Source organism: Hemibagrus wyckioides, linkage group LG02 (genome assembly GCF_019097595.1).
Source record: "Hemibagrus wyckioides isolate EC202008001 linkage group LG02, SWU_Hwy_1.0, whole genome shotgun sequence".
In the NCBI taxonomy this organism is placed as follows: Eukaryota; Metazoa; Chordata; class Actinopteri; order Siluriformes; family Bagridae; genus Hemibagrus; species Hemibagrus wyckioides.
In genome coordinates, this window is record NC_080711.1 from 14,317,708 (window position 1) to 14,336,512 (window position 18,805).

The 18,805-nt window shown below is 38.0% G+C and overlaps 1 protein-coding gene across 1 annotated transcript; it reads right to left on the minus strand.

Moving 5' to 3' along the window:
• Positions 1–1,113: 1,113 nt before the first annotated feature.
• Positions 1,114–18,587, minus strand: LOC131363537 (SEC14-like protein 1). The gene is made up of 15 exons (XM_058406168.1): positions 18,449–18,587; positions 12,237–12,386; positions 10,584–10,715; positions 10,269–10,397; positions 9,491–9,695; positions 9,167–9,276; positions 7,419–7,608; positions 5,482–5,570; positions 5,310–5,380; positions 5,059–5,230; positions 4,044–4,178; positions 2,534–2,668; positions 1,975–2,211; positions 1,721–1,866; positions 1,114–1,350 (listed from the first exon to the last, which is right to left on the minus strand). The coding sequence occupies exons 1-15, from the start codon at positions 18,509–18,511 to the stop codon at positions 1,245–1,247; spliced, it is 2,070 nt and encodes a 689-aa protein (XP_058262151.1). The 5' UTR covers positions 18,512–18,587; the 3' UTR covers positions 1,114–1,244.
• Positions 18,588–18,805: the final 218 nt, after the last annotated feature.

The window sequence follows — 18,805 nt, forward strand, 5'->3', positions numbered from 1 at the left end:
AGCAGATGCAGCTAGATTGAAGGTTCACATGGCTATTGGAGGGCCTTTGCAGCTCAGAAAACCTCCACTATAGTTAACAGCAGGGATGAGTATTTGTCGAAAAAAATCTCTATTTTTGTCTCATCTGACCATAAGCCTTCTAAAAGTTCCAGCATCTTGCCAATCCCATTGGCAAATTTGTGTTTAGATGAAGAAAATGGGTTTCCTCTGCCATGCCTTAGCATCAGGTGGTGTCTATTTGCAGATTTAGAGACTTAGTGACCTCAAATCTGCATATCTTCAGTCATCAGTCTCTCTAACTGCCTTCGTTACTGTGTATGAAAGGCAAAATACAGTGCATTTATGCCTTCTTCCCAGACAGCTTCATTACAGCTCTACTTTTTAATCATTCTTAATTATTTATCTTGCAATGAACATGGACATTCGCTGCAATGTAGCTATTTTTATAGCTTTTGGCTGATTCATGAAGATGAATACACTTGTCTTGTCTCAATTTTGTAAGAGAATTTTTGTCATTTAATGTTTATACCCAAGTGAAACAGAAAGACATTTATGACTGTTTTAATTGTCCTAAACTTTTAAGCTTTTAAACTTTTAAACAAACAAACTAAAAATCCCACTTGAAATTATCTGATATTTTCAATGATGTGCATGGAGCCTTAGTGCTTAGCAACTTTGTTTCATGTCGCTGGGGTTAGGGGATTGATTTTGGTCTCTGTCGTGTGTGAAGTTCTTCCTGCACTTCGACGGTTTCCTCTCAACTTCAGGTTCCTCCCCCAGTCCAAAGATTTGTTTCACATGCTGTTTAACATCTATAAATTGTCTGTAGTGTGTGAGTGTCTGTGTGATTTTAGTCTTTGATCGAGTTTGCACCTTGTACTGGGGTTTCCCCCACCTTGTGCCCGGATTCTCCTGGGATAGACTCCAAGCCGTACAAAAAAAAGGGATGAATGGATATGTCAGATTAAGCTAAGTAACCACAAAGACATTTATTTTATTTTAATATACACTTATCTTTAATGTTTCTGGAGTCCTGACTAGAAAAACATTAATCTTAGAAATAATGAAACAATGACATCACAAAGCATCATCATTTATTTTTATTTTTTTTAGAAATATACACATAATTTTTATTATATGCTAAGACATGCGAAACGACTCATGCAACTTAAGTAACAACAGCACAAAATCCTGTGTAACAATTAGTACAGGATTTTGTATTAAACAGTCGCAGTGTTTATATTCTACCGTGAAGCAACTGAGCTGGAATGTGACTGGCCAGAGGAGGTGGTGGTGCTGCTCAGCTGAGAGAAACCACTATGGCTGGACTCCAGACTTGTCATAGAACCCCTAAGACATGATGGGGAAAAAAACACAATGATTTACACTGTCTCACATACATTTTGCACATAATAAGCATTCTTGGGAGAAATGTTTGTTTAGTGTTTGTGCAGAACAGGGCATTATAACAACATACAGTAGTGAGGGTTAAAAGAAACACAAATTTATTTTATACTCATTGTTTCATGCAATGATGTATCCCAAATGAGACTTTCTCTCATGTAAAGTTTAATTCAAAGTTCTTTAAGCCAAGGATTATCACATCCTTTGCAGTCATTTATTTATTTATTTATTTATTTATTTATTTATTTATTTATTTATTTATTTAACTGTAAAAAGAACTGCACTAGTTAACTCTGTGGTAATGTATAAAGCAAACCTGAAGTCATCAGACTGCAGCACTTCGGTGTAGTACATCACCCGACTCTTCTGTGTGGAGACTTGAAGTGAGGATAAGCTAGATGCTGAGCTGTGGAAGCGCCACTGCAGGATGTAGAAACCGGGCCAACGTGTTACATGAGAGCCCTACAGGAAGACAGACACAGGGATTCAGGAAATGGAGAACAAAGTAATTTAAAAAAAAGCACTGACTTGCTGTTGAAATTTCTCTTAGCATGTGACGTATGAAGTAACCTGTATGCTCTCGCCCTCTCTACAAGTTAGAGCTGTTTCCACCAAGCTGTAGTCCTTCCCCAGTGTCCATGCCTTGTCGATGACTTGCACGTTGTTGCCGCCAGGACCAGTCAGATTATCTTTCTTTTGGGTCTGTGGAGCTTTTTTTGAGTGATAGATGTTAAAAACAGCATCACCTTTACATACATCAAAATCCCATGTGATAACTGAGGATGCTTCTGTGATTTCAATCAGCACCTGACAATGGCAAAAAAAGAACACAGAAACAGAAATTTACTGTTTAATAGAAGTACAAGTGTAACATATACAATAATAATAATATAACATTGAATATGGGGGGGGGTTCATTATAATTTTTCCACTTCTAATAAAAATTTAAATCTATAAACTAAGGTTTTGAAAACAGTCATCAACCCACTTATAGTGTGAGCTTTTGGCTTAAATGCATTCTATTTTCAGCACCAGGAGATGGCACTATTCCCCATGACATTTTCTATGCTTCGGGGTGAGACATGGAGTTTAGGTTGCCAGATGAACTGCATCAAGAGCTCTGAAATACCTCATGTGGAGCTCCTTTGAACACACTAGCAGTTTTGTAGATAGTTTCAGTCCAGAGTTTGATCTCCTCATTTTCCAGCTCTTCTGCTGTACGGTACAGAGACTTGGGAACCAGACCACCCTCTGGAACGTCACACTGCAACATGGAGCAGAGACACAAAATACAATTCAGATCAACTTTCCTGACTTAGAACTGGAAACTCATTTTACCTTTGTCTCCAGCAACTCCAGCTCAAGCTACAGTAAGATTCATTATGGCATTAGACAGTATAAAAAGGTTTGAATTGGCTAGCGCTTTATCAAGAGCTCCAGTAATTTATAACTTGGCGTATCATTACTCACTCATAAGAGAAGTACTGTATGTAGAGATTATCTAAGAAGAAATTAGACATGAGATCAAAGTTAAGGGAAAACTATAAGATTATTACTTCCTCATTTCTGACTTCCATTACATTTTATTCAGAGCAAAATGGTTTACAGGAATCATGTGGAAAGTATTAGGTCTCTTAATATAACTATGTGGTATGTGTCAAAAGCAAAGCAGTTAAATCATATTTATACATTAACATTAAAACAAAAATCCTTGGTTATCATAAAGGCTTCTTCTCATCCCATACTTTCAATTTCACTTGTTACATTTAAGGAGGCACTTTAGACAATCACAGGCAAGGAGAAATTTGTATCAGATGTCATTTGTGCCAAATGCTGTTAGAATATTTAATGCTGAGTCATGTATATGGGCAAATGAGTAGGTGTGCATATATTACATATTATATTCAATATGAGTATAATGTATATACATTATACATTCATATATACAGTTGTTTAATGTAACATAATTGCACATCATGTTCTACTGTTCTACTACATGTAGCATGCATAATTGAACATCACATTCTATTCATTCCCCCCCACATTATTCTTAATTCTTATTTTTTTCCTATTCTTTCTATCCATTCTCATTTTTTATTTTTATTTATTTTATTTTTTTACTAGAGGCCAGAAAACTGAATTTCCACTTGTTCAGCATTGATTTTCCTTGTCATGTCACACTCCAAAGTGGTGGATTTCAAGTAGGTAGTCAGCGCTTTGAGAATTTGTAGTTTTTCATAAATTCATAAAAGTCCCCCCCCCCAAAAAAAAACAAACAAAAAAATAATATCCAACCACTCATGCTGAATGCCAAAAGACTAGCGATAAAATAATGTTTATACTGATTAAAAATGTCTGAAATGTGATTTCACATTCCCGCCAGTGGAATTGAACACCAGTGTATTGGTCAGATGGGTTAAATTTAGTTATTTATAGGAACAGTCTAAGGAGGAGTAGGTCTTCACTGCAAGTTGTACAGTGTACTTGTGACAAATAAAATATTGACTCCTGAATGAATCTGATTGTATAAGCTGTATGGTAAAGCCAAAAACAAATTTCCACCACAATAAAAGTAGCTAGCTAACTAACTAACCTGCTAATATCATTACTGCCTGCTCTCACGTGGCCACTGGACTCACCGGACAATCTCCTCCAAGAAAGTCAGGGATGAACTCTTTGTCAATGTAATCCACCAAGCCTCCTGAATCCTGATAGTCATTCCCAGCGTAGATGAGGAATTTCTTGCGAGTGTTCTCGTCAATGAAAGGGCTGATCTAGAGGATGGATTATGAGGTCAATAATGCAGAAGACTCTTGTGCACAAACATGACATTTAATTATCCATGGCTACAGAGAATGTAATAACACCTTGCAAACCCTGATTTAACACATGACATTTTAGTGCTGACGGATCAATGTGTGATGACATTTTGTGGCAGTCAAAATAAGAGGAAATAGTGTCCATATGTATACATAGTAGGTTGGGGTTTTTTAGTTTTAAAAACCCAAGAAATATAGTATGATTATTATAAAGCTAGGGTTTTTGACTATATGGGAATAAGTTAATACAGTTGCACCATATCATCCATTGTCTATACCCACTTATTCCTAATGAGGGTCACGGGGGTCTGCTGGAGCCTATCCCAGCCCACATAGGGCGAAAGGCAGGGGTACACCCTGGACAGGTCACCACTCCATCGCAGGGCCACATATAGACAGACAACCACACACTCACTCCTATGGGCAATTTAGAATTACCAATCAACCTGATGTACATGTTTTTGGACTGTGGGAGGAAATAAGAGTACCTGGATTAAACCCACACAGGCACAGAGAGAACATGCAAACTCCACACAGAAAGGTCCCTGCCTGTTCGAACCCAGGACTCGAACCCAGGACCTTCTTGCTGTGAGGCAACAGTGCTAACTACTAAGCCACCTTCCTGCCCACCATATCATCCTGACATCCCAAATAGCTAAATAACTGGGAAATTTTCTGTAAACTAGCTTGCATTTGTCCCCATTATCATTAGTTAGTTAGTTAACTAACTAGCTAATTCAGTTGCAGTTATATAGTAAACTATTTAGATCTATGTAAATTATGCAAAAATGGTACAGTTGAGTGTAATTTGATATATAACTATATGTATTATTACCAATGTCCAGAGCACAGGAAAGACTCGGGGAGCTCTCAGTATAAGCAGCCGTCCCAGTGTCTCAGGGTAGTTGGCCTCCACCACCTCTATAATCCTCAGTAAAGCTTTAATTCCTGGTCTCCACAGATGCCTCATAGTCAACCCCTCCAGATCCACAAGACAGGTCCAGCAACTACACATGCACAAGCCAAATGCATTAACAATAGGCATAAACATAGCGTATATAGCCCAGGGTCATGTACTAATCCTACCTAATGGGTCTGCCAAAGATAACTGTGTTCTCCTCACAGCGCTTGAGACCTTCTTCATTGATGGACAGCACCTTATGAAGGAAGAAGAAAAGTGAGTACAAGAAGATAAGTGAGTATGGCTGTGCTTTATTCATGTCCAATTAACTGTACAGTTTTAAACTGCACTGCTTACATGTCGAAGAAGAGATTCTTCCCCTAAAGCCCGCACAAGTCCTTTGGTGTCCATTTGCCCAAGCCGTAAGATGTAGAGAGGCAGGCCATCTACATAACATATAAACAGAAACACTAATTTCTCTTTGTTCTGCACAAACTTAGTTTTCCATACATTTACATATAGTTTATTAGACTTCTACTTTCAAAGACTGATCTATATTTTTGCTCATTTGGAGTTATGGTAATTTCCACTAGATGCTACTATATGCATAAGACCACAGAAAGATACTTTATTTATAAAGCAGTGCTGCAGTCTATGACTTGAATATGTATGTCTATAAAATATTGTTCTCTCTTTTCTGAATATGTATGTGAATAAAATATTGGCTCTTTGTTCCTTCATTCTGTGGGGGAATTTTAGTTAGTGCCAATGTGACATTACTGAGTGTGTGGAGAGGAATGGCATACTCTCTGTCCTGTCAATCAGAGTGATACTAGTCAATCTTGGGTGTGTATAAGCTCATGTATGTAAGCTCATAAGGGAAGTAATGCTTTCCTCCAGGTGTGTTCAGCTGTCCTGTAATGTAGCATGAGAAGCAATTTAAAGAACCCTGAACGTGGCTTAACTTGTATCACAGGAAACACATACAAGCCTAGCACTTTCATGCAGGCATCAAATTCTAGCTAGTGGACAGGAACTGATAGATTTCCAAATGCAAAAGTGTAATGAAATGAAGAAAGCATGCATTAGTACATTTAATTTAATTTCATTCCATTTAATCTACATTTCATTTTAATTTATGTTAATTCACTAATGGCTCAATTTTGACAGGAAATTTGTATTCGTATATCATACAGTAGTCCAGACATGCCAACCTGCATCATTCTCCTTTGGGCACCAAACGTGTCAGCCATGGTGGCAGACAGGAGCTACTGCCAATCAGAGAGTGTGAAAGTGTGAACAAATGGGAGTGAAATAGTAAAAAGTGTTACTATATAGGGGAGAAAAAACCTAGATTACAGTTAAAGATTCTATTTTTGGGAGAATGAATGATAGATTACAGTCAGCTGATTTATCCTTGCTTTAGAATTTGATCTGCCTTCTCACCTGGCACACTGAGATGTACACATAAGATTAATTTGAATCTGGAAACTTACCTCCTTTTGGGATTTGAGATTAATATAGACTCTATTTATATAGTTTTGGGATGCCTCTCCAAATCATTAAATTCAGGTGTTGTTTTTCAGGGGTTGGGCTTGGCCCCTTGGTTCCAGTGAAAGGAACTCTTAATGCTTCAGCATACCAAGACATTTTGGACAATTTCATGCTCTCAAGTTTGTGGGAACAGTTTGGGGATGACCCCTTCCTGTTCCAACATGACTGTACACCAGTGCACAAAGCAAGGTCCATAAAGACATGGATGAGTGAGTTTGGTGTGGAGAAACTTGACTGGCCTGCTCTAATTCATCTTAAAGGTGTTCTATCAGGTTGAGGTCGGGTGCAGGCTTTGTTCACTGGTTCGCAGTCATGTTGGAACAGGAAGGGATCATTCCCAATCTGTTCCCACAAAGTTGGGAGCATGAAATTGTCCAAAATGTCTTAGGTATGCTGAAGCATACCATTGGAACTAAGGGGCCAAGAACAATCCCTGAAAAACAACACAAGAATTCAATAACTTAGAGGGGTGTCCCAGAACTTTTGGCAATATAGTGTATGTGGGAAGGATTTAGCATTTTTTTTAAAGATATTGGATATTTTCTAAATCCTTTATAGAATTATTTTCTTTTCTTTCTTTCTTTTTTCTTTCTTTATTTTTTCATTAAAGAACAACTTGTAGGGTTACTCTACACATCTTTTTGAATTTTGAGGCCACTGCATTATTTAAATAGTGCTCCAAAATAATGTATCAAAATGTTTAGAAACTGTATCATCCAAAAGGTCTTAAGCCTTCATGCCTTTGTCATGATAGTGCCATCTTCCAGTGTAGTAGTCACGTAAAAGTTGTGGACACTTCCATGAATCCAGCAGGAAATCCACCTGGTACTGCTTCCTCCAAGAGAGTGTCTGGCACAATGCTTCTCGAGCTTTCTCTACATTAAAGTCCCGTGAGCGCAGAAACCGCAGCACATGCTGGTCTTTAGGGAGCTGTAAGCAGAAGAGTAGTATAAGGCTAAATCCACATTTAATAAACTGAGAAACTCATCCCATTAAAAAGATTTTCCCTTTAGAATTAAAACAAACTATTGAAATAGAAATGTCCCAACGCACAGCCCCTGGAAATGCATTACTGCCCTGCTTCCATCCGACACTACTCTACTCTTCTCTTCTTTCGTTCACACCTGTTATGGAGGAGTACATCCAGGAAGATTTCAGGCAGGAGTTCATAAGTTTAAACCCCTGTGTTCTGTGGTCTGCAGCCTTGCCACCTTTCTTCCACCTTCTCCTTCATCCCGACTCAACCCTGGACTGCTGATCCTACTCCCTTTCCTCAGTTAACCAATCCCCTCCTTTCAAAGATTGGCTATTCATCCCAAACCCTCACTCCCAAATCCATCCCCTTTGTACTTGTCCTTCAAGGAAGGGATGACTGAGGGAGGGGGTGGGATGAATAAGAGAAGGGGGTACTGTTAGAAGTGGTAACTCCAAGGTCAAGGTGTTACACTACTGATCTAAAGGTTGTGAGGTCAAATCCCAGGACCACCAAGCTGCCACTGTTGAGCCCCTGAGCAAGGCCCTTAACTCTCAATTGCTCAGTTGTAAGTCACTCTGGATAAGGTCATCTGCCATGAATGCAAAATGTAATGTAAATGGTTCAAATGAATGAAGAGATAAAGGGATTGGATGTGTGATGGTGAGGTTGAAATGAGACTATAGATGAAATGATCCTTCTCCTTATTCATCTTAATTGCTCCCTCATACATTCCATCCCTTTACACTCGTCCCAATCCACCATTCATCCTATTTAGCTTCCCTCCACATTTAATCCCAGTTCTCTCATTTTAATATCCACCCCATTCATCCAAATCTTCTTGCCTATGCATCCATCTTGTTCCTCATTCTTTCTAAATCATCCATCACATATCTCATCTCTCTACACTCATCCCAGCCCCCTGCTGTTTTATCCCTTCCCCTCATCTTATTCCACAGCCATCCATCCCAGTCATCTCTTCTATTCATCCCAACCCTTGCCTCACACATTACACTGTTATTCATAATATCTCCTTTTACTTTTTACTTCAGGCAAGAGTTCATAAGATTAAACCCCTGTGTTCTTTGGTCTGCAGCCTTGCCACCTTTCTTTATTTCCCAGTCAACCAACCCCCTCTCTTCGAAGATGAGTTGACTCACTATTCATCCCAAACCCTCAGTCTCAAATCCATCTCCTTTTTACTTATTCACTAATCCCAATCCAGCCCCCTCCCCATTCATCCCGATCCCCTCTTCTTTTTACTCATCCCAGTTCCCTCTCTAATAATCCCAACATCCCTCCCTCTCCTTACCTTAGAACAATTTTTAGTATCTGCATTTTATTTTAATTTTAATGTTTTTGAGTTATTTTAATATCATAATGCTTATCCACCATATGTATTTTATAGAGTGTATTAATTTTCTGGGTTTTTATTACATTTAATAAGCACCAGTTATACCGTGATTGTGCAATGTGCACACAGCTAAAAGTTGTGTGATTGTCATCTTTCCTTACCTTTCCCTTGTGTGTCTCTTTCAGCCACTGCCGTAGGCGGATGAAGCAACTCTCATTCAGAGGGCTCAGCTCTCCTAGATAGTGTCTGATGTAATCTGCATCTAACTTATCTGCAGCAGTCACAATACAAAGCCAGACATTTATTATAACTACACTATTCTCTATTGTGCTTTCTGACAGATGTTATGACAGAAGGCATTTTTTTGTGTGTAGCTTGGTTTTATTATTGTCATGCCCATTTGGTCAAATGAAGTGAAATGAAAAATGAAATACATACTGTTTTTTATTCAACAAATTAAAATATGGAATGCACTGTTTGTCTACCTTCTACAGAAGCAGGCATGGTCTCTGTAAGGTTACTGTGGACTCTTTCACAGTCTTCTTTGCTGCTGCTGGGTGTAAGAATGGTGGCTGAGTTGACTGTTAGCTTTGGTGATGCTGCGGTGGTGGAAGGAGGAATCCAGCGAGGTATATGTGTTATATCCTTTGATTCGAGTTCTCTGAGGTAATATTCAATAATCTCCTTGCCCTACAGAATGAGGTGAGACAGAGCAGGATTTCTGTACATCTTTAATACAAAAAAGAAACAAGGATGTAGAAAGCAAAACTAAAAACACCTAACATTGCAGACGTTTCCCACTACTGGAATGTATGGCTAATAAAGCAGTGTTCGGGAACTGCTTTGTAAATGTCATGGCTGAACAACATACCAGACATCTCCAGCTAATCATTTGTATGTCACTCAATACCAACACAGGACATTACTTTTTAAAAATGCCACAGGAGCTACTAACACTGATCGTAGTGAAAATCATTCCTTATTATATTGCATAAAAAAACTCTCTCTCTCTTTTACACACACATGCACACACACACACACAATGACAGAAATGATTATTACTTATTTACTATCCTTGTAAGGACTACTGAGATAATTATTTATGTAGTTAAATAATACTAAGCCCACCCCTAAATCTAAGCTTAAACCTACCCTCAGTAACAAGAAGGAAATATTTTGACTTTCTTAAACTGTCAGGTATACCTATTTTTGTGGGTCCCCACCAAGATATATAAACACACACACACACATACACACACACACCTTTTTGATACTAGAAGCGTACTGCCTCATAGCAATCTTCTCTGCTGTACTCTCAAACCCAAAGAAAGACTTTATGTCCATACTGGCTGACTGCTCAAAACATGTCCAATCTTCATTTTCTGGGTGCACCTGTCGAGAGATTATTGGACGTAGACAGATGATATAAATTATCATTACTAGACTTCGAGTCTTCTCTTAGATTAGTCTCTTCTCTTAGATTTCTTCTAGATTTATCATAGCAAAATGTTCTCTAAAAGCTTTATTGCCTCATAATTGATTTGATGTCATTTGACCAGTGTAGTGTGCGTTCCTGACCGTGTAGCTGCAGTGCTCTTTGACAGTCACCCTGGTGGAAAAGGATTCATTGTAGGTCTCGATATGCAGACTCCTTTGTCGTCGATCCAGTGTGTTTTTCTGCACAAAGTACAGGTAGTCGACTCCTGCTATCTGTAGACATTGAAGATTTTTAAAATTTAGGATTTTTTAATGCCATGTAACAGTGCTGATGGAATTTGAAGTCAGTATAGCTCAATGTGTGTACAAGTCACCAATAAAGTACAAAACCAGACAAAGGATACAAAGGAATAAATAATAAATATATCATCCAGTAAATCACAAAATCAGTAATTCATAATAAAAAAAAACAGAAATTGTCGTGGATTAAGGCTTTAATAGGCTTGCTATAGCTGGAGAGGACTATATGGCCTATATGGTCCTGGTTGCAACATCTTAACAAGGCTGAAGGATGAACGGCGTAATCTGTAGAATATAAGATATGGGGAAACCAGTCTGAAAACCCCTAGCTCAGTCGCTGAGGTGAGAATGTGTGATGTTGAAAGACCCAAAACACACAATGGGGTCACTAATAATGAGCTTTTCAAGTACAAGATATATTTTAAAACAGAACGATCAAGTATAAAAATAGCTATAGCTTACAGTTTTGTTGAAGCTAGCAGTAGCTTTAGTTTAATTTAACTACATAACTAATTCAATACTATATAAGCTGATAAAAAAAAAAATTACTGTTTTGTATTTTCTCTTATTCTCACTTCACTCGAGAAATGCATGCTCAGTGTTTTATACCTGTCGATACCAAGCCATTTCACTCTGATGTTGATCTTGTCTCTGGTTTGTGATTATAGTCTTTTGGCCTGTTCATGCTGTTTGCTGATCACCTGACCTGTACCGGCTATACTGACCTTGAATCTGAATTTGTTGCTGTTGTGCCATTAAAACTGTCTCAACTGCAACTGCACCTGTCTCAGCCACTCGATGATATATCTGCGAATTCCTGTTGTAACCTCTAGTTCTTTTATGTTTATTTGCTACATGTAGGGTGTGTTTTTTATTGTCTTTAGAATGAAATAAAGATTGTTCATGATAGTGGACTAAAGTTATAGTCCACTAGTAGATAGTGGATTAAAGTTGTTCTTTTGTACAAACAATATGTTATAATGCAAAAATTAGTGTGAAAATCTGCCCCAGTTTAATTGGCTATCTTGCCTTCATACCCAATTTGTCAAGAGTCGGTGCCTCTACTGTTGCAGAATCCAGACCCAAATGCAGGGATAAGATGAAAAACAGGGATTTTATTGATAAATAAATCTAAAAAACTACACACACATGGAAACATTGGGGGGGAAACTAGGCAACTAAGAACACTAACAAACACAAAAACAAAGATCAGAAACCAAAGACTCAGCAAACACAAGACAGCAGGGAAAAATAGGGAAGGTAATCATTGAAACATAAGGAACAGGTGTGCAGAGGCGGGGAAAGAGAGGAAGGATTGGGTGGGGCAAGCGCACATGCAAACACAACATAAACAAAAGCACATGGCGAACATAAAGGAACCCTGCCAGACCGCCCTCCGGTGTTCTGGCAAGGACACTGTCCAGCAGTCCATGACACAATTATCTCGTGTCAGGCTGTAGCTTATGGAGGCTGTGATTTTTGGAACAGAATTACCCTTTTCAACAGTCGAGGGGCATCCACATCAAGAGCACACCTTCGCTCGATAACATGAGTTGCTCCATCTTCGCTCTGGCTCTCGCTGATGACGTCGCTGTGCACAAAAATGGGGATGAGCGGGCAGGTTGGGAATCTTCGCTCATAGGCCTGTGAGAGAGCATGCAGGCATAAGACATAAAGATGCTGAAATGTTGTTTATAACCTGGTGTCATGTCATATGCATTTGTAAATAAGTTCATGGACACCAAGCAGAACAAAAAAAAATCCAACATTGCTCAACCTTAACACCAAGATTGCTGTCTTCATTCATTCATTCATTCATTCATTCATTCATTCATTTAGTTAGTTAGTTAGTTAGTTGTCTGTTTGTCTGTCTGTCTGTTTTGGTCTTTTAATATCTGAATTCACTTTAAACTTCTAACATGTCAAGCAGCATGAAGCTTCGAAAGGTTATTTTCTATATCTGCTTCTACAGCTTAAATGAATAAGGCAATCATTCATGCTGTCTCTCTGTCAATATTTACCCCAAGGCTTTCATTAAACAGCAGAGTCTCGCTTTATACGCTGACTGCATATATACATGACATACACAATACAATTCTTCTGCTCTGACCCTAACGACCCCTATCTTACTAGACAAAATTCTGTGCTCAGACTATAGCAGTAAAGGGCCAAAGTATAGAGCAATGTCTACTGCAATCTACGCAATTCTAGAGCAACTTTTCTGCACACTTTTCCTGGACTAAACTGTAACTCTCCTGACCTTTTTGGCAGGTCAGACTGCAGTCTGATCAATCAGTGAGACATTTTGAGACATTTCGCGTGACTGGTTAGCTATTCCACCCCTTATTCCCTCTGTCTGTCTATCTCTCATAGACACACACATGCTGTATTGAATCAATGTTCACAGAAAGCTTCGTCTAGTATGCAATAATGGGAAATGTTTTGACCTATCAGCAATCAGCAATCTGTATTTTAATGTGTTAATTAATTCTTGTCCAACTCATCCCTGTAGTGGTGATACAACATGAACCAACGGTATTTTATTATTTTATTTATCTTATATCAACAATTTGCCAACATTAACCTTTTTTTTTTTTTTTTAAATAATAAAGAATCACACTCTGTACTTTTTCCTCCAATTATGATGACATTGAGTGTTACAAAAAGTCCAGGAATCATGTTATTTATCACTTCTGTAAGAACAACTATAAACAGCCATTCTCTCAACATTCTCTCTTTATTTTTTCCCAGTTTTTGATCTGTATGTAAAAGCATCCACAATATACACATATTTACTCTAGAAATTGTAATGTATTATTAAGAAAGCATTAATATAAACTTGTGTTTTATAGCAGCCAGAGCCATGCACTTATAGGAAAATAATGAGCACCTTCTGACTAATCAGAATACTCACTGGCGCTGTAGTTTAAGCTCCAATGAATTATTTAGATCTCTTTAATGCTACTGCCCCCTGGAAGTAATAAGAATTATGATTTGAATGGCTTATGTCATGAGTATTAATGGGGGTATGAATATGTACACCAGTACACTACCCGAATCTGTAAGATTCATTGAGTCTGTGTTTTACTATTCATGTCTGAATTAAATTTATTTGTTTTTTTTTTATTTGTTGTTCGGGATAAATTTATGTGTTTCTATTCTACAGATATTCCCCATAGCCTCCATAGCGTACATTTTTAATCTTTTCTCTTCCCATTAGAGCAGCAGATCTGTGATTAGCTATCTCAGTGCTTTTAGGAACTGCAGGATAACAAAAAATTAACTGTCTTGGGGCGGGCTGTGTGGATTAGTTTAGAAGTGTAAACACATAAATTTCCTAGATGTTGAACTTAGCTGACTCATACAGACGCAGGCACTCTCTGAAGAAAATTTATAAGGCGTGATTTGAAAATCTCTGCCCCTTGAGACACGGACTCAGCATCAGGTCTATAGTTTGATTTAAGGTGTAGTAACATCGGAGTGTGCTGACTTCATCTAACAACACCTTCTGTGAATCTGAACAGCCATTACATATTTATACAATCCAGCCAAAAAACATCATCAGCTTATTTCCAAGTTGTCACCTAATAGCCCTACAGCCTCAGTCATCAATTTAGCTGTAGTCAATATGGAACACTACTGCTTGTCAAGATGGACAACACCGTGCTTCGAATCACAGCTGCTATGAAAAGTTTCTTGTAGTAAACACAGCCTCAGTATGCTGTGCTGAAACTGTCACGATGGAGTCACTGAAGTCATTTTACAAAAGGAATTGTTCAACACATGTAACAAGACTAGACAAGTAATAGCAGATATGATAATATAATAACAAAGCTGATTTCATAACCACATGAAGTGCCAGTAAATACAGACAGCACACTGAGAAAGAAGGCAGTAGTTTGAGATATTCAGCGAAACAGCCTGCTGTGCAGTGTGGTGTGAAGAGAACAATCAAATGGACATGTTCTTATCAGCATAGCCAGAATCTACCAGCTGGAGTTCACTCTCTGACAGTCTGAGGAATACATTTTATTGTTTGTATTGCTATATATTTTCCCTGAGATTGGTCATTTGTAATGTAATATAATGGGGTGTGTGATAGTTTAGTGGTTAAGGTGCTGGACTACTGATTGGAAGGTTAAGAGCTTGAATCCTAGGTTCACCAAGCTGCCACTGCTGGGCCCTTGAGCAAAGCCCATAACCCCCAATTGCTCAGCTGTATAAAATGAGACAAAATGTAAGTTGCTGTGGATACGGGTGTCTGCCAAATGCTGTAAAATGTAAATAATGTACTGTAAAACTCCTAGTTACCATGCCATGCCGAACTATGTGGTATTCTATTACAAGAGCACCATTTTTAAAGTGCTCAAAAATATCTAAAGAGCCATGATATGATTCTATATGGTGACACATGCCCTCCTGAAACAGAAATCCAGAGATGGAGAATGTCAAACAGAGCCACAGATTTTGACTACAGCGTTTGAGATAATAGCCACATTACCCATTGAATCTAACCAAACTTCAAAAAAATAATCTAAATAATTCAAAGTTTAAAGAGAACCAGATGTCAGCTATGTAAAATCCCCTACTTACAATTTGATTATCTTTGTATCTTTGATTATCTAGGTAAATTTGAGTACCTCCTCCCTTCAGATTGATATAATGGACCATTCTTTTTCAAGAGCAAAAGCATACACACACATATAGACCAGAGCTGTCAAATATACAGCCCATACACTGGGACCAACCAGATAAGGATTCAACAAATTAATTTAGAGTCTGTTGAAAATGTTCATAATTGGTTGGAAAGATTCTAAAAAAAAGACCTAATGTAGGTCCCAAGTGGTGTACTTATGCACTAGTCTATGCCACTTTGTAGTATGAATAGTGCAAATAGTGTGTCCACACTGAAAATTCAGACAAAAAGAAGTGTACATGAAGTCATGCACAGTTGACGTGGTGGAAGAGGGGTGGAGCTACCTGGCGCTGACGGCTGATGACACGCCAATGGACAAGACTTATAAATGTATTTTAACATTATGTATTTACATTATGTATGTACATTATGTATTTGTGTGATTTATTTGGTCAACATTTTAGACAGAAATTCAATTTATTTGACATCATTTGCAATCGATCTGACACTACCCTTCATACACAAATGTGAATGCATAGTTTGTATAACATCATTTGGGACACAACTCTAGTTTCTGTTATTCCACTAGGGGATAAAACAGAACCATAAACTCAGAGCCATAAATGTAGCAACTGACAAAATGCAATAATCTTTAAATCTTCAGTGGCAAGCTAAAAATCCGTTACTCAAACCATATCTCTTTCCAAAGGAAAAATAAAGTGGACAGAGGATGTCAAGTTTTCCAAGAAAAATGTCCCAGTTCCAACACTGAGATAAGGAAAACTAGTGTGTTTAATTTGTTTAAAGCCCAGAGCGATGCTGAAAGAATATTTAGCACCATTATACCAGACTCCTCATGCTGAAAAATACAACAATTTGCAATTTTGCTTGTGGGGTTGAAGAAACAACAGTCAGTTGATAATCATAGCTGGGTCCTCAGTGATGCAGCTGTTAAATGTGCTACCTGATTGCTAACGAAACACAATAGCATCAAAACCATTCTCATGATGATTTATGGTAAATATGGCAAATAGTAGTTTGTAGTCTTGTAGTTTGTATTTGTTTGTGCACTCAGAATGAACCTTTTAGATAAACAGTGATTGAGGAAGACAATTAGGAGGAGTCACTGACGTGTTATTGGTCTACAAACTGACTTGTTTAATCTTTCGCTTTGGACTAATTGGGTAATTTGGCCTGTTACCTAAAAGACAGCCATGGCATGGACCATGGCACTTAGGTTAGGTCAAGCCGTGAACATTTTTCCAATGAGGTCTTAATGAACCAAACCTTCACTATTTCAAATACTAAAATATTTGAATACAGTTATAATGACCTGGAAAAACCCTTTGTATACAGTATGTGTCACCAATAGGAATTTTTACAAGTTTCTCAGTAACAAACTAAAATGGCATTGATGTCAATAATTTAGGGTGAGGGCCAAACCCTGGCTTTGTGCTGGCCATTGTGCATTGAGCATTGTGCATGATCAGGCTTATCCTTCAGCTATTTCAGTGTAAGTTAGACAGAAAAATAAAACAAATGTTTATTTATTGAATTCGATTAGCTGAAGCTAATCGATTTTTATCAAGAAAAAACTTTATATTGATGCAAATTAGGCTGTATTTGTCACAGATACATTATAGCACAGTGAAGCCTTTCTTTCACATGTCCCATCTTAGGACGTCGGTGTCAGGGCACAGGGTCAGCCATAATAAAGCAAGCAGAAAGGGTTAAGGGCCTTGCTTAAAGGCCTGAAATACGCAGCCTGGCAGTGCTGGGGCCTTGAACCCCTCATTAGCACTCTGATTTCTGTGAGTTTCTCTGGCAAGCTTTTGTTGATGCTGTTGTATTTGTGTACACAAAACCTGGCTCATAGTTTTGCATCAGTTTCTGTTCTCTGTCAAATAAATTGTCTGCACTTGCACCCGCCTTTACCACAACACATTATTAGAGTGTAATATTTGAGTACTACTATAATATTTTTTGTCATTTTCAGACTTTGAACTATTTAAACCCTTCAATGCAGGCACCAAAAAGTATGCATTTATTTACATAATTAATGTAAGTGATTTGAAGGAAATTTAGGAGTGATTGAGACTGAACCAGTCAGATGTCTCAGTTTTAAAACTGTAAATCTGACAATCTAGAGGCGAGAGAGTCGTATTATATGGCCAGGCTGCCTGGTATAAATTTACACAAAAGCCATTTACAGACGTCCAAGAATCTCTGTTGTCTACTTAGTTATTATAAAGTATTTGTGGAATGGCACTCTTTTATTACAGACATTTCCTTTTATCATGGTTAACAGCTTCCCTAAGGGACTGGATTGAAGACATAATTCTACCTACCATGGTTTTTAACTTTCATTAAACCCTCTTACTGTGAAACGAAATGTGATAGTGTCTTTGCCAAGAAACACACAGATTGCTGCCTTGTAATAAAATAAGGAAGCTTTGAAGACAAATGTCCTGATTCCACCTAACAAATAGGACTTTATAAAAAAAAAGCCACCTAACAGATAATTGAATTATCCTGCATTTAGAATATTTCAGTATATAACACCACATTACATCATATGCACATGCCTCGTACTTCCATTTCTCAGTGTCTGCCAAGAGTTTAATATGAAATGGTCTATATAACTCCTGAGTTTAAAAAAGAAGAAAAAGAAAATGATTTGTTCCATATGCATTTCACCAGGCTCTATGCTGAACCCAGAGCAGAGTCCAACCACTTCTCGCATGGCAGATATTAGAGGTGCTCGGGTTAAATATTCACTCAGACTGGAACCGATCCAATTACTTGGCCAAGTGAAGACCATAAAAAGCCATTGAAAGAAGCACCATAACAGAGAGATGATTTTTACAGAATGTAGCTGGGAACAGACTCTAGGTTAGTTCCTGTTTCGTATGACTTTTACAAAGTGCACCAATGAACTGAAATGAATTAGAAAAAACAACTGCTACCTTCAGTACTATTGTATACACACACACATATTTATAGGTACATTTCAGGTAAACATTTTCCTGCCCATACAAACACACACACAATCATACAAAGCTGCACTTACCGCCATTATAAGTTCAAAGGGGTGCTTGTAGACCCGTACCGGTGACTGATATTTCTGCACCATGGCTGCAGCTTCTCCACCGGTGAAGTGAACTGAGGCACTAACAGGCTGATTACAGTCAGGAAGATAGTCCTCTCAGCTGATCCGCAGGTGTTGTGTAAGTCAGTCTAGCCGTGTCATATGACTTGCCATGTCATAAGCAATGCCTTTAACAGACCATTCCAATATTTTCTGGAAGCAGAAAGCAATTTTCAGCTCCTTAAAATGCCATTTTTAACGATACATTACAGTAGCATTCAATAATTGTTTCATCAGTAGGCTAAAAGCAAACGCTGGTGATTTAGTTCAGAATTTTCC

Coding starts and splice junctions, on each gene's coding strand:
- LOC131363537 (XM_058406168.1), bottom strand. CDS start 18,511: ATGGTGCAGAAATATCAGTCACCGGTACGGGTCTACAAGCACCCCTTT. Junction 10,716..12,236: donor CCCCTCGACTGTTGAAAAGG/GTAATTCTGTTC, acceptor CAATGTCTACAG/ATAGCAGGAGTCGACTACCT. Junction 9,696..10,268: donor ACGCTTCTAGTATCAAAAAG/GTGTGTGTGTGT, acceptor CTCATTCTGTAG/GGCAAGGAGATTATTGAATA.